This window comes from Vigna unguiculata, chromosome 5, assembly GCF_037176805.1.
Source record: "Vigna unguiculata cultivar grain cowpea cultivar isolate G323 ecotype 2 chromosome 5, ASM3717680v1, whole genome shotgun sequence".
In the NCBI taxonomy this organism is placed as follows: Eukaryota; Viridiplantae; Streptophyta; class Magnoliopsida; order Fabales; family Fabaceae; genus Vigna; species Vigna unguiculata.
In genome coordinates, this window is record NC_140796.1 from 3992807 (window position 1) to 4014723 (window position 21917).

General features: G+C 31.9%; 2 protein-coding genes across 7 annotated transcripts; one reads left to right on the top strand and one right to left on the bottom strand.

Moving 5' to 3' along the window:
- Window positions 1-1259: 1259 nt before the first annotated feature.
- LOC114185284 (uncharacterized) lies at window positions 1260-8603 on the top strand. 6 transcript variants are annotated; one of them, XM_028072926.2, is made up of 7 exons: window positions 3295-5694; window positions 5779-5834; window positions 5902-6304; window positions 6478-6788; window positions 6873-6923; window positions 7069-7484; window positions 8126-8603. In XM_028072926.2, the coding sequence occupies exons 3-7, from the start codon at window positions 5946-5948 to the stop codon at window positions 8360-8362; spliced, it is 1374 nt and encodes a 457-aa protein (XP_027928727.1). In that variant the 5' UTR covers window positions 3295-5694; window positions 5779-5834; window positions 5902-5945; the 3' UTR covers window positions 8363-8603. The 6 variants fall into 6 exon arrangements, with proteins under 6 accessions (XP_085529884.1, XP_027928727.1, XP_027928728.1 ...); XM_028072927.2 differs by having other exon boundaries at window positions 5779-5818; XM_085673758.1 differs by lacking the exons at window positions 3295-5694; window positions 5779-5834 and adding an exon at window positions 1260-1780.
- Window positions 8604-9931: 1328 nt separating this feature from the next.
- Window positions 9932-16312, bottom strand: LOC114186354 (uncharacterized). Its single transcript, XM_085674148.1, has 5 exons — window positions 16209-16312; window positions 16040-16109; window positions 12116-12306; window positions 11950-12010; window positions 9932-10544 (listed from the first exon to the last, which is right to left on the bottom strand). Exons 1-5 carry the CDS (start codon window positions 16310-16312, stop codon window positions 9984-9986), a joined length of 987 nt encoding a protein of 328 aa, XP_085530274.1. The 3' UTR covers window positions 9932-9983.
- Window positions 16313-21917: the final 5605 nt, after the last annotated feature.

Here is a 21917-nt window from a genome sequence, read left to right on the forward strand (position 1 = left end):
CTTCTGTAAATAGGTGCTCTCATTAGTGACTATAATTACGATATACTTTTATTATATTTAGTTACTCAACCAGTGCTCTTAATTGCTTTTGCAAACAGATAAATAATGAACTTGATAAAAGATCAAGTTCATAAAACCAGGCACAAGCAAAAAATTCACTCTTATGCTTTGAATTTCAAAGTAAATTGTTTGGACGAACCGACCAATTTTATGTGCATTAAAATTACAAGAACCAATTTAACGCATTCACCAAAATTCAAAACCCCAAAAACGGCAACCAACAATTTCAATGTAATGAATGAAGTTTGGAGGAACTGACCTTTATCAATGCAAGTGATGGTAATCTTCCAATGGAGGTAGGAGCGGCGAAAATCGGAATAAACAAAGCAGTGGTGGTAATAGCTCAAGCAACTTCAAAATGGATGTAGGACGTCAAGCAACGACGACAGTAGCTCAAGCAGCTTCAACGGAGGTGCGGCGACGGTGATGTTAAGGTGCGACAACTTCCACGCGAGACAAGGATTTCCGTCGAGGTCCTTCGTGGTCTTTTAGAATGTCGTCGAGGTGGTTCGTGGTGCGGTGACAATGGAGGCTCATGGTGCGACGACAGCGACAACGACGGTTCGTGACATGGAGGTGGTGGTTTGTGGCGTGGGGGCTAGTAGAGCAAAACAGAGAGGGTTTCGTGGTTCGCAAACAGAGAAGAAAGCAACTGTAAATGTGCAGAGCAGAACAGAGAAGAAGATGAATAATGGAGAGCAAATGCACAGTGAGGCACGAGTGAGAGGAAATGTGTCAACACCCAATTTCGTCCGGATTATTATTATATATATATATATATTTCTTTTTCTTTTTTTCTTATTTTACTTTGTTTTATTTCATCTTTTTATCTTATTTTATTTTATTTTATTTTTCATTTTTTTTAAGAAAAAGAAAAAAAAACATATTTGAAAAAAAGAACAAAAAGTAAAAGAAAAACAAAGAAAAAAGAAAACATAAAAATACAATAAAAAATAAAAGACAAAGAGACGAATCTCTATTTTCCTCTTTAATGGTTTAATAGTCCAATATTTCACTCATATGCTTTTTCTATTCGTACCCCCCCATTCTCCTCCATTCAAGAAGTGACTCGTGTCACTCTTCCTTCTAATGGTTCACCAATTCATTACTCACCTGCACCGAATTGAAAAAAAAGGAAGAAAGAGGTTTTCATTGAAAAAAGAAATTAAATCACATCCGGGCCCACAAGCAAACCACTACTTTTATTTTATTCATGCACCTGCAACCCTAAAAAGGGAACCCACGCCCCTTCCCAATCATCACGGCCTATTCCCTTAGCCATTACACGCTACAACCAAAATCAATCCATCAATTTTTTACAAAGCTGTTCAACACGTAACCTTCACTTTTTCACCATCTCCTTTTTCTCCTTTATCACCATCACATATCTAAAAATAAGAAAGGGGACTTCATCTTCTCCATTTTTTTTTTCAAAAAAAACCCATCCACAGAGAACCACCGGGGAGAATTCATTCATTACTTTTTCTCTTCCTCTACGGAATTGAGAGAAAACACCATCAATTCATGTGAACACCAAAAGCCCCACTCTCCCCTTCTCCACCTACACACACAACTTCCAAGCATCAAAAGAGCACACACGGTGAGAGCACAGAAAGAAAAAAAGGATAGAGAAGGGAAGCCAGCCAAGGTGAGGAAAGAATCAATGCGAGGCCAAAATCACTGCACGAAGATGGGAGGTAAGCGTGAACGAAGATAGGAGGTAAGCGTCACGATGCTTTAACTTTATTTGAACCTAGTTATATGTTTGTATGTGATCATTGTTGTTGCTGGAATATTCAAAAACGAAACACACATTTTGTCCACCATCAACAACCTCCGACCTTCATCCTGAACCTATTTCCTTAACCATCACCTTCAACCTGCACTCAGAAGATCAAGCATACGCACTTCATCACCGCTTTTCATATTCTGTTAAACCCCAAGCAGCACACAAACCCTCACATTTTTCCCAATCACATATATCCAATCGAAACAAAGAAATCAGAAGCGAGGCCGTCGGCAATTTGAAGCTCTGAATGGGAGTGTAGTCGCGTGACGGTGGCACGATGGCAGCGAGTCACGGGGTCTAGGGCGTTTTTCCTCTGTTGCGGAAGGAGTGGATCAAGGTTTGGAGATGAATGGCTGCGACGTGGGCGTCTGCGACGGCCGGAGCTGCTGACGGCGACCTGCGGCGACCTCCGGCGAGCTGAACCTTGCGGCCGTGAAGGGGATCGGTGCAGCCCCTGTTTGGAACGCGCTGGGGAAGACGTTGTGGGCGTTGCGGACGTTGGTGCAGGGGCGCGTGAATCGAATAGCGATGTCGTCGCCGGCGGGGCTCGCGACTGTGGTCAGCATCGTCGCCGTTGATTCAGGCGGTGCAGGCGTGGTCCCGGAGGTCGGAGCTGCGGTGGTGTCGAGGGGAAGGGGCTGCCGCACGGTGGAGAGAAGAAGCTTTTAATTAGGGGTAGTTCGGATGGAAATTGGGGCTGAACACTCTCCGTGCACCCCCTCTTTTCAGCTTCACCCCTCCTGTTTTGGATCTATTAAGATTTACCACATACACCCCTCTCTTACTTCAACCACACCCTCCTCCTTTCTTTTCGTGCACCCCCATTTTTAATTCCTGCACCTCCATTTTGTGTTTCCTTAGCACACCCTTTTATTTACTGCACGCACCCCACCTGTTACTACATGCACCTCCCACATGTGATACTCCTGCACCCCATTCCTTTGTCTTTTATTTTTGGGCTTGTTGTTGTATTTGTTTTGTCCCTCTCACTAATTATTCATGTACCTCCATGTTTTGTTTTACACTTTCGTCCTTCTTAATTAATTTGTTTCTTGTATTTATTTACTCTTTTTTCATTTATTTTCGTTTTCCATATTTTTTATTTATTATTTCAAAAAAACCAAATATTTGAAAATTATTACAAAAAATTACAAAAAATAGAATAAATCCAAAAAATGAAAAATATTCTCTTCCACTTTATTGTGTGTTTCCGGTCGCTCGCACCGCGTGACACTCATTTTCAAAAACACCAAAAATAGTTTTTCTTTCTCTTTTCGTGTCTGTTCGACCGCTCGCGTCGTGTGACACATACTTTCAAGTAATTCAAAAATACCAAAAAAATATAAATTTCAAAATATAAAAATATCAACATTTTCAAACAAACATTTTTGTAAGAACTACGTGATCCTTGATTCTCCCCTGTGAGATACGTAGGAGCAAGGCCAGTCCTTGTCAGGTTCACCTCTAAAAGATCAAATCATTTTCTCAATTGTTTTTTTAAATATCTTTAAAGAACTACGTAACCCTGATTTCTCATCTTGAATGAGAATACGTAGGACCAAGGTCAATCCTTGTCGGGCCCAAAAAATTAAAAAAATATTTTTGTTTCTTTTTAACATCTTTGTCTTGTTATTTTTGGGGAAGATTAATATTTTGAAAATCACATCAACTCTGCATTTTTAATTAAAGGTACCGCCCTCGGGCGGGCGCGGTAGGGTGCTAACACCTTCCCTACGCGTAACCGACTCCCGGATCCAAAATCTGGTTTTTCGCAGACTTGTTTTATTTTTATGGTTTTCCATAGTTTTCCAGAATAACTATGGTGGCGACTCCAAATCTCTTTTCAAACCCCGTTTTTCTTTTTTCGGTTCGTCGTCCCGTCGCGATCCCGGTTGCGACAAAATGGTTTCGCGGGTTTGTGCAGAAAAACATTACATCAGTTATAATTCTAACCGATCTAATGTATACATGTTAGATCAGTTCCCCACACAACCAATCTAATGTAAATGAAGTTATTTTCAAAATTGCCACCGTGTGATCTGTTAGATCAGTTCCTATACAACTTATCTAATATGCTTGATCTAATATCCCATTTTTGCACTAGTGAAACCAAGATATATGTAATAATACTCCTCTCAAGATGGGCATGAAGTTTATGAAGACCCAACTTGCAAGTAGGAGTTTTGAAAAAGAGTCACAAAGAAAATTCTTAAGAACTTGAGAAGACCGAAAACTTAGAAATTTAAGAAACTTGAGAAATTTGATAATCTTGAGAAATTCGAGAACTTTGAGAATTTTGAGAACCTTGAGAAATTCGAGAACTTTGAGAAATTCGAGAACTTTGAAAAATTCGAGAACCTTGAGAAAGTCGTTGAGAATATGTAGAAAGTCGACGAGAACACGAAGAAAGTCACGGGAACATGGAGAAAGTTGACAAAAACTTTTAAAAAATCACGAGAACATGTGGAAGGCGATGAACCAGAAGATGAAGTAGGATTCGCCATGACAAGAAATCAACAAGAAATGAGTAAATGTGGAAGATAATATTTTTTTTCATCTGATACCATATTAGATATGTATAAATCATGACAAGAAAAAATATGTACAAAAAGTGTTTGATGAAAAGTAACTTAAAGAGTTTTTTTATTTTTTCATATTGATCTATTAGAAACTTGTTTAATATAAAACCTAAAATATTATTATAATACATAATATTTGATAATAAAAAAAAATACATTATATTTCTATCGATAAAATTACAACAAAAAATATGTAATATCTGTAACAAAGAAATAAAAGGGAGTAACTATTCTCTTCCTCTTCTGTATACTCCCATTTTCATTTATCAAATTCAAAGGAAAGAAAGAAAAAGAAGGGAGTAATTCATGAATATGTTAAAAAAAAAACTTAACAGTCATGAACATATGCAATATCAGACCAATTTCTGGCGGAATCTACAAGCAAATTCTGTTAGTCTCGTATCATGTCCCGTCCCTCCCGCGTCTGACAGTATTAAGAATGTTAAAATGTTAAAAAATATATCTATTTAAGTTATATGTGATTATATGTGAAAGAGATATAGTAGGATTGAGCGAAACCAGAAATACAGAAAAGATTAAATCAATAGATAAATATATAGGTTTGTAAAATTTATAAATAAAAAAATATTATTTGTTTAATATAATAAAGACTTAATTATTTTAGATTTATAATAAATTTGAAAACTTTAATTTAAGTTTCTAATAAAGTTTATAATTTACTGAGTAGTTAATAAATTTAAATTTTTTAATTGAATTCTTACTATTAATTTTGTTTCCTTAAGTGAATGATTTATCGTTAGGTGGACGGTATGATATGATTATTATTTTATTATGTTAATTTATTGAGTTGCAGTAACATATAATTTTATTATTTTATAATTTTAACTTAAAGTTCTCGAATTTGTTAATATATATAATAGTATATAAACTTATATATATATATTTTTTAATATCAGAATCCTAAAATATCGGGACCATCTAATAAAAATTAATAACGGTCAAACACGATTAATAATACTATTCTGATAATGAGAGAGGATATTAATATTATAACATAGAAAGAAAGAAACCCAGCAAAAAAAATTCATATAGATACCCAAAACCTTAATATACGCAGACCATGTTCCATTTGGATTGTGTCTTCTGCACCACCAGATAAATAAGCTTTATTCCTCAATTTAATTATAAATCCACAAACCAAAATTTATCTCTCTTCTGGTGTAAGTCTTTCTCTCTGTCACTGTCTTTCTGGTGTGATTATTGATTCTTTGCTATCTGTGTTAATTTTTCGAGGCCCCTTTTGAGGTAAGACTCGTTCTTGTATTAACCTAGTTCTATAAAGATTGAATTTCACTACTTTTGCTTATGCTTTCCATGTTTTCTTGCAAGATTGTTGATAGTTTCACAACTAGCGACGTTCAATTTCTTCGTAAGGGTTTGTGGGGGTGAGTTGATTGAAATTGGGTGGGCGATTTAACATGCTTCTGATTCCCATCTTGACATTGTGGTCAGGTCTTTCTCATCTCTGAATAGGGAAGGTTGAATGATTTGGAAAAATGAGTTCTGACGATGTGAGGCTAGAAGAAGATGATCTAGAAATGGAGAATGGAAGGGTTCCTGTCTCAGCCATTTTAGAATCAAAAGAGCCAAAGACGGTTCAGCCAATTGAGAATATTCCTAAGTCTGGTGCAAATGAAGAGGATGTGCAGGTTAATATAGTTGGGAGTGGGAGCGTAGTATTTGGTGGCAAGGCAGTGGAAGATGTTTGTGAGGATGCCACTGATTATGAATGTTCCAGTTCCAGTTCTTTTGGTGATACAGATTCTGACACACAGGATGCATCAACATTCACTAACAATGGAATAGAATCGCTGCCAATGTGTGATGGTGATCAAAGTAAGACTTCTTTATATAGGTATGTTTCTGACTCAGTCTCGAGCATCTTATTGTGTAGTCTGACGAAAACGTTGACACATTTGAACACACAAAAAGAAGGGCAAAAACATATTTCAGCATTACTTATTCTTGGGCTGCGTTTGATTAGAATATCAATTGCCTGTTTAACAATTTACAATATTAATCATTCAGAAAGAACAAAGCGACAACTTGGCATTGGAAGAGCTTCATTCACCCTGTTAGGTGGCGCTCTAAATGGCTAGAATTGCAAGTGAAGAAACTTAACACTCTGGCACTGAAATATGATAAAGAGCTTGCCGCATACGAACATAGAAAGCAGCTTGAGTTTTCAAAGTTCACAATTGATGATCTTAATGTGAAGTCAGTACCTATATACGATGACATTGGCAGAAATAAAGTTATGAAGAGGAAGAAAAGGAACAAAGCTGAAGAACGTGATTTATCATCATACGTCTCTAAGCACAACATATTCTCTTACTATGGTATGGCATTTCTTGGTTAATTGTTGTACTATTTGCTAATGTGATGCCACTCCTAATCTTTTTCTCCTTTTTGTGAAATTCCAGAGAACAAAAACCGGGGCATTTGTGTAGAAGATTCTTGTGGTGATACCTTGAGTGAGTAACTGTAGTTACATAAATGCTGTATTTGCTATTTATTTTAATGACCATTTTGTGAAACAGGTTTTAATCCGCTGTTATATGTTTCAACTTTTCATGACTGAAATTTGAATTCTGTTTTGTTTATCTGGAATCAATGCAGATTTTACTGAGGAGGTCAAGTTTAATGATACATTGTCTCCTACTGATCTTGAAGACAATGATAAAACTATTATTGACGTCATTAAAAGGATTGAAGAGCTACAGTCACATGTTGGGAAATTGAAAACCCGGATTGATAATGTTGTTAGAGAAAATCCAGGAAAGTTCTGTTCTGTAACTCAGTTGGGCATGACTGGACCATCTGATGGACTTAATCATTCTGGTCATAATTCTAGTTCTTTAGTTGGCAATGACAACACATTTCCGGCCAGATTTTTTCGTGCTTCATCACAGTATAAATCTGAGTTAGACAAAGAAGATCTACTTTTGACTCAAAATACATTACCGACCCGCCCCATGACAACTCCCTTTATTGAAACCACCGGTATGCCCCAGCATGAGTTTCTCCAGGAAAATGTGAGTTTTTTGTCTCCTAAGCAAATGTAATTTCAACTTGTACGTTATTGTGTTTTTTATTTTGCTTGCATTAATTTGTGGTTATGCTTGATATGGGGCATTGATTGTTGTTGTGGAAAGAGTTGCCCAATGCTTACACCAGGCTGCTGGTTTTGTTTAGTTTCTGTTACTGGACAGAAGTTGTTCACAAGAGCTGAGATGTCATTGAACTTCTGTAGTCCACTTTATCTTTGTTCCCATTTGTTGTTATGCAGTTCACAGTAGAAAATTGAGACGTACGTATTGATGAATGTTCTTGAAACTTGAATTTAAATGTTTCTTATGTCTCTGTATAGTAAAATATATGTCGTCTCATATTCTAGGTTTCTAAAATTTGGCATATCCCTAGTCCTAGCTGCCATGCGATGATGTGTTTATCATCCCTTGTTTAGAAGTGCTTCTTGCGAGTGCTTTGTTTTGTCTCTGCTGTGTTGTTTTATATGTACTGTTACTTGAAATTTTGAGCTGATAACAAGAATTTTAGTCATGTACCAAACAATTCATCTGCTAAGTTTATATGTGAATCATGAACTTTGTTACCTGTATGTTTAAGGATCATGATAAACACTGAAAATTTCTAATGTCAAATCCTTTGCATGCAGACCAAGGATGACATTCTTATACAAAATCAGGCAGCTAAGGAAGAGTTGCATGATTTTGAGAGTATTAGAAACCAATTTATGGAGAAAGCCAAGGAATCGGTTGAAGAGCATAAATCCATGTCCACTGAGAATCCTGTTTCTGCTTTGCAAGTTGGTTCTGCATCGAACTTAAATCTTCGCAGGAGCAAAAGGAGGGGAAGGAGAAAAATTGTCTCAAAGGGTTGGAAAAGGAGATAGTCTGCATAAGTTGAATCTACATGAACTGATTATTTGTTTCTTAGATAACTACAGGAGTTCAGAATTTATCAATCATGACGTGTAAATGGTAGTTTTCGTCGGACATACGTTTTCTGTCATCAAGATGAGTTCTTGCATCGACAAATGAGTTCAATTGTACATGACGTAAAAAAAAGTAGCATGCTCTATGTACAAAGAAAGCTTGTGTTTATAATTATTGGAGAATTCTTAATTTGTGCAATTTTTTCTGATTTGCTTGGGCATTAGAATAGTCTTTTCTCTCTGTCTTTGAAGAGTCAATACATATGCTGTTATGGTTTTTGACTCAGGTGATTGTGTTCTTTCTATTCTTTTTCTCCTAGTTTCTTTATTTTTTCATATCTGTTTCTTTAAGTGGTGATTCTATATAAGTTAATTACATTTCAAAGAGTCGCCATTACATTTCTAAGACTGAGACGTCCTCTTTCATGTAGGGTTTGACTTGTCTCCTTCTGTACACACTGAACCAGCAGATTAATGAAGAGTGCATCCTTTCAATTCTTCACATATTTATAAATGTGAAACAAAATATGTTCTTTTAGTCTTCATCACTAAAATTATTTTCTTTGTAGAATCTACTGTAAAATAATATTTTTATTGGTCAAACAATAAGCAAATTGAAAATACTCTTAATATATTGACTTAATCGGATAAGGTCATTTTACTAAACTTCATTAAAATCTTAAATATATTTTTGGAACTAAAATATAGTGAATAATAATAATAATAATAAATTATTACATCCAAAGATTAAAATGAGACTAATTTCTTAATTTTTAAAATTTAAAATGGTAAGAAGTGTATATCGCACATGGATACAAGCCTCATCTTTAATGGACACTATGAACGAGTAGAACTTGTTTTGAAATTTGTTACTTGCTTAAACAATGAATTACAACCAAAGTGACAATTCATCTTTGATGAATTTGGTTCTTGCTATAAACATTAGAATATTAAAATAAAGGGCAAAATTCATAGATTACAAGAAAAAAAAGATCGAAGATATCATTTTCAAAATATAGAGGCTAAAGTGATAAGATATAATTATTATTAATTAATTAGAAATATCAAAATACAAGCACACTATTTACATTTACCATTTTTGTACATCATATTATCTATTTAAACTACATCATAGAAATTTAGCTATTCATGAAAAAAGAAGGAAGAAAAAACTATCTTCATTAATGTTTCTTTGATGCCTATGATTATCCTTTGCAAAACAGTGTGCTAGACTGTCTTCATTCCTATGAGTATTCTTGCTAACCAAATATCATGCAAATTGCATATCCTATGCTGAAGCAGTGTCCAAGGAGCAAATTTTTACCTTGTTTCAAGCACCACTAAACTTGCTATTTACAACTTCATTTTCATTGTTGACATTATTTCTCTTAAGTCATATACCATTAGTCCTTCAGTCCTTCAGTCCTTCCTTCATCCTAGCAATTAGCTCCTCACCCAAGCAACCAAATCACATGTTCAGTTCACAACTTGGTAATCTACCTTTAATCATAATCAAAAGAGCATAGAGATTGACAAATGTGTGTGTGTGTTTATTGAGAAAAAGGTATTTGAAAGTTACTCAATAAATGTGGTATTCATTACATAAGAAACAAGTGGTGTTGTCCTTGTGGACATGCCCAGTTATAAAGTGTGGTTTTGGTTGAACTGGAATTTGAGGTCCTTGTACTGTAGTTTCTGGCGCAGTTGTAGTTTGAGATTGAGGTTCCTTTTCTATTTCTGTTTCAGGTGTCATTGTGCTTAAAGCTTCTGGTTTACTTTCAATTTGAGGTTCATCTTTCAGAGTTTCAGGTGTAGTTGTAGTTTGAGGCTCTTCTTCCATTTTAGCTTCAGATATAGTTGCAGTTGGAGGTTCTTGTCTAGTTTCAACTTGAGGTTCTTCTTCCATTTCAGGTTGTGTAGTTGGTGTTTGAGGTTCTTCTACTTCACTTTCAGGTGTAGTTTCAGTTTGAGGTTCTTCTACTTCAGTTTCAGGTGTAGTTTCAGTTTGAGGTTGTTGTTCAGGTGTAATTTGAGGTTGTTCCTCTATTACAGTTGTAGATGACACTATATAATTATTAGTTATATGTTCATAATTTAATAATACATGTATCATGTTGTATTTAATTGGAAAATGTAATATCTAAAGGTTTAATTTTTCTATCTTTATTATATGGTCCTGACATGATCTTAGATAAAGAAATGAATTTTTCTTTCAAAACCCTATGTATTTACTTGATACATGATTGGTTAACTACTCGGGTGATTCACATTTTAATATTTTGATCCAAACTTTTGACTAAGGTGTTTATGGGAGTATTCTCAATCTTTTAGCCTCATGAGTATCTTAGACCTCTTATCCTGATGAATTGTGCCAGTGACCGAGATAGATTTTGACTATTTGACATATCATACCTCCAAACAGTTAAGTTAATTACGAAAGTTTAGTTTAGAGCAACAACAAATTGCAACACAATCAAGGGTTAATGTATAAGCACGATCAAACAAGATTATGCACAAATCAAAACTCTAATCATGTTTAAGATATACCTGGACTTTCCCTAAATACTTCAACAATGAAAGACCTAATAACAAATGATATAAATAGGTGAACACATGAAGTAAAAATATTAACTTTTCTAGATTTATTTTATATTTCTAAGATCAAATTCTATGATTTTATATTTTTATGAGTATTGTATGAGTATATCGATGATTTTATAAGATATATTCGTCCAGTAAAAAACATTACCCATTATATATTATAGGGATTTAAAATTGCCTGCAGTTTGAGACATAAGAATGGTGAGTTTGTGATATGAAATATTACAATATTTGTTATAACTTTACTATATAAGTTTTAATTGGTTAATGAAGAGAGATTAGAGTCTTGGTTTAGAGGAGAAGAAAGTTAAAGTTATCTCCACGATTACAAACATATCACATGATCTAATGTCACTTACTGAGTATTGGATATATCATATAAACTTATAATATAGTTAAATTAAAGTATACGTGTAGATTGATAAATATTATTTCATAAACATCAGTAATCTAATGACATATTTATCATATACAACAACATATAACTTAATTGAGACATTGTGGAATAAAACAATTTTTTTCAAAATTTAAAACACAACAAAACAAATTACAGCGTAAAACTATATATTAATTGGTGATCTGATGACAGTGACTCGAAAACGAGTGAGATAATAGGATAGATGCTAATTCATGGCTCTGACATGTTAAAAAGTGAACTTTAAACCTAACTCATCCAAATAAAACTAGTTTGTAAGTTGAGATTTGCACCTTATTTCTAGTTGACATGGGATCTACAACAACATTCTAATAGAACTCTTTCCAATATTAGTAACCAGTGTTAAATATCTATTCGCACTTCATTAATATATATGAACTCCTCTGCGTTAAAAAATAGTGGTTTTGTTTTTGTCTAGTTTATATTATAGGTTAATGAGAGAAAAATTAAACTAATTAAATGTATTGGCTTAGAATATAAAGACGTGCATGGAAAGGAAATAACCAACCTTTACATCCTTATATGAAGGTGCAACATAATGCTTCCCGGGTAAGGCCATGTTGATAGTGCTGCATTCCAAGGAAAAACTATTTTTCATCATCTTCATTATCATTCCAAGGAAACCAACTATGGTAGAAGATAACATTTTCATTGGAATTGAAGTGCATGCTTACTTGAAGGTATCAAGAATACCAACATTGAACCCATCAAATCCTTTGATATCCTTCTCAACAAATTTATCATACAGTGTATTCACCACCAACTTCAACAACTGGGTGGTTGATAGACCTGAAATGCAGCATTTATCAGTATTATTACATATATGTGAAAGGAAAAAATAAAAATATGAATGAAGAACCTTTTCCTGTGATGAAGCTCATCGCCATAATTGTTTTTGTTGTTGAGAATTAAGAAAAAAGCTGTAAACAAAGATTAACTTAGAAAACGGTGTGGTGTGGGTTAATGGTATCTCATAACTTTGTTGTGAAAGCAAAGTATGAATTTCTCTGTACACTTCAAAGCTAATAATATATTATGAATTTTTTGTTTATTATTGTGTGATTCTTGGCGTGGAATAGCTTTCCACATGCTTAAAGCAGAATATAACTTGTTTAAGTAATGCAGATTATATTAATCTATCTGCATTCATGTTTTTATTCTACGTTGAAGAATCAATAGTGAAAAGTTTCATAGAAGAATATTATATTTTCTAAAACTGGCAAAATTGAAAGTCTAAAGTCTAAAGGCTAAAGTTCAGATTTGAGCTATGAAAAACCAGACAAAGGAAAGTATCTTTGATTGACAAAAAAAAAACGTTATAGAAAACATGAGGAAGTTGAAAATGAAACCAACCACTCTGAATGGCATGTAAGGGTGATCATCGATCAAATGTTTTAAGATCCGATTCAGATCCAGAAAATTGAATTAAATAGTGAATCTATATCTGATTTTCTTGTAAGATCATATTGGATTTCTTTTTTTTTTTAAATTCAGATGCAAATATTTGGACGAAATTCTAAATCCATATTTTTACTTCTAAATTAACTTTTTTATAAATATAATTTTAATTTTAAATCTATATTTTTAAAAATAAAATAACTATTTAATTTAATACATAAATACATGAAAATATTAAAAAATATAATAATATTATAATTTAATAATATTAAAGATTAATAATAATATTTGTATAAATTCTTAATATTAAAGAAAACTAAAAATTCTACTGCTTCAACTCATTCATTGACATGTACCTTTATAAACAATGTCACCTTTTGAATAACTCTAGGTGTGTTTGTAGTAAGGTTGGGAAAAAATTGTTCTACTTGATCTGATCCAATATTAGTGATTAATTTAGCGATTAATTATAATTTTATATTTATAATAATAATTATTTTAGTAATCAATAATTTTTTATTTTGTAGATTGAAATTTAATAATATTAAAAATTAATGATAATATTTGTATAAATTCTTAATATTAAAAAGAAACTAAAAATTCTAGTACTTCAACTCATTCATTGACATGTACCTTTATAAACAATGTCACCTTCTGAATAACTCTAAGTGTGTTTGTTAAAAACAGATTTGTCTAATACTCTTAACCACAAGGGGATCAGAATTGATTAACACACTTTTATCTGGTTTAAGATGAATCTTGAAGAAATCTTTAGGTTTTAAAGCTCAATTAATCAATTTCGCAGTTCTGGGTTAATGGACTGTTTTAACTCAATTAAGAAAAGTTGTGAGAGAAGAGAAAGAAGCAAGACACACAATTTATACTGGTTCGATTCAAGGCGAATCTACATCCAGTCTTCTCCTAAGTAACACACTTAGGAGGATTCCACTAAACAGAAAGGTTCCAAGAATTACACAGCAGGCCTGAAATACATTTGATAAAGAGAAGCTAATTGCCTAATGCATATCCTAACTGGACCAAGCTATGTTTTATCCTAGATCAGTAGACATCATCAAAATTGTTCTTCATTTATGGATGAAAGGCTCCCCCTTTCAACAATCTCCCCCTTTTTGATGATGTCCAAAACATGGACTGTGATAAGCCTACCTGCAGCACATTAAGCAAACACAACAACAGTACAAGCGCACAAAGCAAACAACAGCATAGGCATATAACATATATCATTTTCATTACATACTCCCCCTACCAATAAACCATCAATATATCAAATTCTCCCCCTTTTTGGACATTAGCAAAAAAATCAGACAGATTTAGGATGCAATACAGGACAGCAGGAAAATTGTATCTAAATAGCGCAACAATGTAAGAGATGCAGCAGGAGATAATTCATAACAACCAGGATGCATAACAATTTCGCATAATGGATTAGCAGGCTCCTTTTGAGAAATTAAGTAGCAACTATGTGATGCAGAACTTAACACAGACTAAGCTTCAGACAAAACACGATAATGGATTAAGGCCAAGGTTAGGCAAGCAGCTACACAGTTTGAACACAGTATGCATACAAAGTATGACAATACTAACAACGCAGCAGGTGAAATCAGTAGCACAGGTTAACATCAGAGTGCAGACATTTATGGAAGTATAAAGCAAATAGAAACCAAGACTAATGTGATGGATAAAAAATTTGACCTTTGTTATTATCACCTCTTGTAACATGACCAATAATTGGCTTTGTAAGATATCCTGCAGAAGTTCTTCACATCTCCTTTCATGTGTCTTGAGCATCCATTATATAAAAGCTACATTGTTTTCCTTGCATCAAGACACACCTGAAACAAAGATTAAAGAGAAGATGCAGGTACCCAATTGAACTTGGGTCCTTTCATGTTAGTGGTTTGAGGTTTTCCTTTAGGTACCCATTTGTACTCTCCTTTAGGAACCCCACAATTTTTAAAGTAGCAAGAATTAGAAAAATGGCCAGGTTCAGAACAGTAAGTGCAGATAATAGAGGATGGTTTACTGATGTTGAGGAAATTTCTACACGATAATCGATTAGAGTTGCCACTGTAACCAATTCCCTCTTTATTCAGCACACTCCTTTGAGATCCTAGTACATCATCTAGGTTGGATCTTCCTAGGGTAAATTTTGAGAGAGTTTTCATCAAATACTCTATCTTTTCTAGCTGTCCTGGGCAGTGCTCACATCTGGACCTAGGATGCTTTTCAGATTTTTCTAATTTCTCCAAGCAAGTTATTAGATTCTCATTTTCCTCTTCTAACTGTTTTATCCTACCCTCAAGCCATTTAATCTCTCCTTTACGCTTGCTATTTCACTTTTGCAGTTTTATAACTTCCTTATGCAGTTCATTAAATGCATCAAGCAGTTCATAGTAATTATTTTCCTCATGTTCAGATGTGAAACTACTCACACTGCTTTTGGATGATTCTACTTTAGCCATCAGACACATTATTTTCCTCTTCAGTGCTGTCATTAGATTCATTGGATGTGCTGGAATCATTTTCTTCCCAAGCAATTTAGGCTTTCTTTTTCTTCAGGTGCTTCTCTGCCTCATTTTTCTCTTCCAGTTTCTGCTTCATCTTCAGCACAGGGCAATCTGCCTTGATGTGTCCTGTCTTGCCACACTCATAGCAGGTCTGAGTTCCAGATCTGGACTGCTTCTTGTTTCCTGCATGACTGTTATTAGTTTATTCTTATACTTCAGAAATTTTGAGAACTTTTTCACCATTAGTCTCAAGGCTTCACTGTCAGATTTGTAATCATCATTAGAGTCATCCACAGTTTCTGTTTTCTTCAGTTTTGCTGCAGATTTTATAGCACTCTTCAAGGCTATAGTGTGCCTCTTTTCTCCATCCTCTTCTTCCTTGAGTCTTCTAAGCTCTAATTCATGTTCCCTCAATTTTCCAAAGAGAGTGGCTATGCTCATGCTAGTGAGATCTCTAGATTCAGAAATTGCTGTCACTTTGGGCTGCCATGTCCTATTTAAGCTCTTCAAAATTTTGATATTGAGTTCCTCTTTGTCAAAGGTCTTGCCAAGAGCTAGGAGGTGATTTACTATGTGTGTAAATCTCTTCTGTACATCACATATGCTTTCTCCAGCCTTCATTCTGAACATTTCATACTCTTGAATGAGAGTATTCTTCCTTGCTCTTTTTACCTCATTCGTGCCCTCATGGGTGACCTCCAAAACATCCCACATCTCTTTGGCAGATTCACACACAGATACCCTGTAAAATTCATCCAAAGTTAGTGCAGAGGATATAATATTTTTGGCTCTAACATCATAGTGTGCCCTTTTATTTTCATCAAGAGTCCACTGTGAGAACTCTTTAAGAACAGTTTTGCCTTCCACAACTTTAATGGGTTGAAAAGGTCCATTAACTACAGCATCCCAGACCCCTTTGTCCACTGATTCAAGAAAAATTTTCATTCTAATTTTTCAAAAAGGGTAGTTTTCACCAGCAAACAGAGGTGGCCTGTTGATGGATGCCCCTTCAGCAAAGGTTTGAGATGTATTAGACATATCAGGATCTTTCTAATCGATTAGCGTGCGATTAACCAGCTCTGATACCAATTGTTAAAAACAGATCTGTCTAATACTCTTAACCACAAGGGGATTAGAATTGATTAACACACTTTTATCTGGTTTAAGATGAATCTTGAAGAAATCTTTAGGTTTTAAAGATCAATTAATCAATTTCGCAGTTCTGGGTTAATGGACTGTTTTTAGGGATGGCAACGGGGCGGGGCGGGGACGGGTTTCGCTATCCCATACCCATCCCCGCATAAAAAATTCATCCCCATCCCCATACCCAAACCCAACGGGTATCAAACTTTTTTCTCATCCCCATCCCCACCGGGTAACGGGTATAATCTCGTACCCATACCCATACCCGTGTTCTAACTACTTCAATATTAATTTTTATAAAAGAAAAAAAATTACGGTAGAAAACATAATATTATGAAATATTCAATATTAGGAGGATTTTCTTTGATGCCAAATACCTTAAAATAAATTATAATTGTTTACATTTTATATTAGAATGCCAAATAAAATTTCATGTGAACCAAAACATTTATTAAATTTGCAAACTACAACATTGATGAACTGAGTTGATAAAATTAAAAAATATTTCAAAAAAATATAAAAGGAAAACAAATATTCAAATTAAAATATATTTTAAATGTTTGTTTACTTCAATTTTTTAAATTCTAATGAATCTCTTTTTTTATACACTAATAAAAGTTATAATATATCACTTGATCAAAATGACACAAAGAACAAATAATAAACATAATAATAAAAGGAAAACAAATATTCAAATTAAAATATATTTTAAATGTTTGTTTACTTCAATTTTTTAAATTATAATAAATCTCTTTTTTATACACTAATAAAAGTTATAATACATCACTTGATCAAAATGACACAAAGAACAAATAATAAACATAATAATAAAATTTTGACATAGATTTTGTATCTTTTGAACTTCAATATATGTTGGATAGTGACAACAAAATATTCATAGCAATTACATTAAATTTTTATATTGTAGTAAATAAAAGTTATTTATACAATTAAAGTGAAAAAAATTACAGTATGATTAATAATGAGTTATAAAATAACAAATAATTAGATAGAATATATCAAAATATTATTCTACATGATGAAAATAAACAATAAATAAAAATATTAAAAAACTAACAAATGTGTGTTTTAGAAATAATTTGAGAGACTATCGAAAGAAATCGCACAAAGGAAATCAAATGTATAATTAAGGTATGATAAAATGAAAAATACCTTAGAGAACTAATTATTAAATTACGTTTGAAGTGGTTAAAATTAAATAGAAATATCATTAGTGACCAAAAAATTTATCATTAAATTACAAATAAATTAGTAATTAAATTGGTCACTAAATCAAGTATTGATTCGATCATTGAATTAGTCACTAATTTAGTCATTGATTCAGACAATAAATCAACTACTACCGCCAATGACGAAAAATAGTGACTGATATGGGTTACTGACTAAATCAGTCACCATTGCATGTTTTTCTTGTAGTGAATTATCATATATTATTCCTAAATATCATTATATATATATATATATATATATATATATAATTTTAACCACTTCAAACAGAATTTAAAGTGAAAAAATTACATTATGATTAATAATGAGTTATAAAATAAAAAATAATTAGATAGAATATATCGAAATATTATTCTACATGATAAAAATAAAAACAATAAATAAAAATATTAAAAAACTAACAAATGTGTGTTTTAGAAATAATTTGAGAGACTATCGAAAAAAATCACACAAAGGAAATCAAATGTATAACTAAGGTATGATAAGACGAAAAATATCTTAGAGAACTAAGAAAACTTTTCAAATATCAACATATATACTTAATGGTTGAAAAATAACGAAAATTATTTTAATAAAACAAAAGAGTTCTTCAAATTAAACAGAAATTAATAATAATAATAATAATAATAATAATAATAATAATAATAAGTAAAGAATTTTTTTTATATTACCTTAAATTGAGAGTATAAACATTCTCATGTGAAAGGAAAATTTATAATAAATAAAAATATTAAAAATAATATAAATATTCAAATGTGAGGCATAATATTTTTTTTTTATTAACATACATCATTTTAACATAATTACATAAAGGTTATGATAAGATAAAAAATATATTGGAGATGAGAATGAGTTTCATGACAAATGAAATAATTAAAAGAAAAAAGAATATATATATATATATATATATATATATATATATATATATATATGAGTTACTTGATTAATTGTGAATATTTTAATAATTTAAACGAGAATGGAGATATGGCGGGGACGGGTATTATGGCGGGTATATGTACATCCCCATACCCATCCTCATACCCAACTGAAAAAGTCGGGAATTCTCCATACCCATACCCATACCCAGTCAATTCGGGGATTTCCCGTCAAAACGGGGACGGGTTTGGGCAATACCCACGGGGACGGGTTTATTTGTCATCTCTAACTGTTTTAACTCAATTAAGAAAAGTTGTGAGAGAAGAGAAAGAAGCAAGACACACAATTTATACTGGTTCGATTCAAGGCGAATCTACATCCAGTCTTCTCCTAAGTAACACACTTAGGAGAATTCCACTAAACAGAAAGGTTCCAAGAATTACAAGCACACCTATGTAATTCTAACCTCAAAACCCAAGAACTTGATTCAACAATCAAGAACTCCCCCTAGGAGCAATGCATCCACACAATTGCACCTAGGTCCGCACTTCAAACACTGAAGCAACTGTAATCAAAAATACATAAAACAAAACAAGAAACGAATACACCTAAGCTGTGCAAATTTGACTTGATGCTCCTTGAATCAAGCAAGATCCATCATGGTAGAATCAACCATCAATTCTTCTTGGATCTGTACTTGAGTTATCTTGCAAAATCTTCTAAAACTTTGTGTCTCTCAGATGGCTCTATCTCAGATGAAGACTGCGTGATCTTTCTGATTTTTCCAGACCCAAAACAGATTCCAAAACAGTTTTTATACAAAGGTTTTTGCTGTCACTAATTCGATTAGCAATTTACCTAATCGATTATCGTGAGTATATTTTCACTTACTTTATACAATACTCACAGCTAATCCATTAGTTAAAGAACTAATCATATAGAATTACACAGCAGGCCTGAAATACATTTGATAAAGAGAAGCTAATTGCTTAATGCATATCCTAACTGGACCAAGCTATGTTTTATCCTATATCAGTAGACATCATCAAAATTGTTCTTCATTTATGGATGAAAGGCTCCCCCTTTCAACAGTGTTCGTAGTAAGGTTGGGAAAAAATTGTTCTACTTGATCTGATCCGATATTAGTGATCAATTTAGCGATTAATTATAATGTTATATTTATAATAATAATTATTTTAGTAATCAATAATTTTTTATTTTGTAGATTGAAATTTAATAATATTAAAAATTAATGATAATATTTGTATAAATTCTTAATATTAAAAAGAAACTTAAAATTCTAGTACTTCAACTCATTCATTGGCATATACCTTTATAAACGATGTCACCTTGAGAATAACTCTAAATGTGTTTGTAGTAAGGTTGGACAAAAAATCTGTTCTACTTGATTCGATCCAATATTAGTGATCAATTTAGCGACTAATTATAATTTTGTATTTATAATAGTGATTATTTTAGTAGTCAATAATTTTTTATTATGTAGATTGGTATCAAAATTAGTCATGACTAACCACTTTTCGTCACTAAAATTTGTCGTTAATGAGACATTTTCTTGTAGTATTAAAATAAAATACTTAGGTATATAAATTCATTTATATATCCACTCAATTTTCTCATTCACTTCAAACTCAACTATATATTTTTTTTTTAATTTTTGTTGAGATTAGGGATAATAACACATAAGTTACGAATAATACCTACTTGTTACTCGTTCTGTTTAAAAAATTCATTATATTATTTGTCTCGTTATATGTCGGGTATTTGTGAACAAATATTTTGTGAATATATTGTTATACGTGCCATGAGATATCTATGAATATTTTCATTTTTTTCTATTTTAAATAAAATTATTTAAAAATAAATCTTTAAAATATAAATTTAGATAAAGGAATAATTTTTAACTACCGTCTAAATCAAATTATTCAATAAAATATTGATGCAAATAACTCTAGTCTTTAGAAAAGAAAAGTTAAATAGGTTGTGTCAACATATAAATTTTAAAAAATTAATGTTTTACATAATAACTTTAATCTCACATGTCTAAATAAAACAAATAAAAATATATGAATTCAAGTTTTAAATTATTTGATTAATATTTTTTCTCTAATAATTGCATTTTGAAGACTTGAATTAAAAAAAAAAACTCAAATAAATTCATTAATAATTATTATAATGGACAATAATATCCACCGGTCAGATAACATGATACACATACATGTCTCATTAAGATGATATTCATACTCATACATGTTCCATCAACAAATAGATGATTAAATACTTGTACCTACTAGCTAGGTATATATCTATTTAACATTCACATATTTTACCAATAGATATCTATGGGTTTGATTTGTCAGGGTCTAGGTAAGATTCAAGTTTGATTTTAGAAAAATATTTTTCTTTTCGATCAGAGAACATGTTTTTCCGGTAGAAACAAATGAAAACTGATATTATTTTTGTAATTAATAAATATATATTCATTATATAATTAAATATTACAAACTTTTTTATATATCTTTTTAAAACAAATTAATCAAGTATAGAATTTATTGAAGAGAAAGATAACTTTTACTTTTACAAATATAATTAAAATTAGAGATAAAATTTGATAAATAGTATAAGTATTTATAAATTATGAGCAAGATTAAAAGAAATAGAGAAAAATCAAACCAGAAGACAAGAGAGTGTGAAACTTAGTAGAAAAATTAGGAATTAAATAGAATAAAAGAGGAGGAGATTTTTATAAAATATATTATTTTGGTGTCTTTATAAATATTATTGAATTAAGTTAAAATAAATAAATATTATTCGGTCTAGATCCAATAAAATATATCAGATTTATAATCCAAATTCATTTAATTAGACTAATTAGATTTAATTTTTTAAAATTTAATTTAAATTGATTTAAATCAAGATCGAATTCTCTTCATCAATTTGATAAAATTCAATAAAATTGATCTGAAATATTAAAAAAAAAAAATTAATCACTTTAGATTTTATATGTTGAATTTAAATTTAAATTAAATATGTTATTTAATAATATCATAATTATAAGCATAAATGCATACAAAAATAGATAATTTAATACCCTAGCAAACAAATATTTTAATCGTAAAGTGGGACAATTAAAGTGGGACAATGGGAGTAACAAGAATAAAATGACTTAAATTCAAATATGAGGTAAAACAAATTTATTACTTTTTTTTTAACAAATTTGCTTTTAATGTTGTTAGTTATTTAATGCAGGAGCTCCCAAGTATGA

What these genes read in the sequence shown, in the direction of transcription:
- LOC114186354 (XM_085674148.1), bottom strand. Translation starts at nt 16,312, where the DNA reads ATGAAAATTTTTCTTGAATCAGTGGACAAAGGGGTCTGGGATGCTGTA. An exon ending in CCCATGAGGGCACGAATGAG is followed by an intron (nt 12,307 to 16,039) that starts GTAAAAAGAGCA and finishes GCTTCATCACAG; the next exon opens with GAAAAGGTTCTTCATTCATA. An exon ending in GGTATTCTTGATACCTTCAA is followed by an intron (nt 12,011 to 12,115) that starts GTAAGCATGCAC and finishes CTTGGAATGCAG; the next exon opens with CACTATCAACATGGCCTTAC.
- LOC114185284 (XM_085673758.1), top strand. Translation starts at nt 5,946, where the DNA reads ATGAGTTCTGACGATGTGAGGCTAGAAGAAGATGATCTAGAAATGGAG. An exon ending in AGTAAGACTTCTTTATATAG is followed by an intron (nt 6,305 to 6,477) that starts GTATGTTTCTGA and finishes TTAATCATTCAG; the next exon opens with AAAGAACAAAGCGACAACTT. An exon ending in ATGAGTTTCTCCAGGAAAAT is followed by an intron (nt 7,485 to 8,125) that starts GTGAGTTTTTTG and finishes CTTTGCATGCAG; the next exon opens with ACCAAGGATGACATTCTTAT.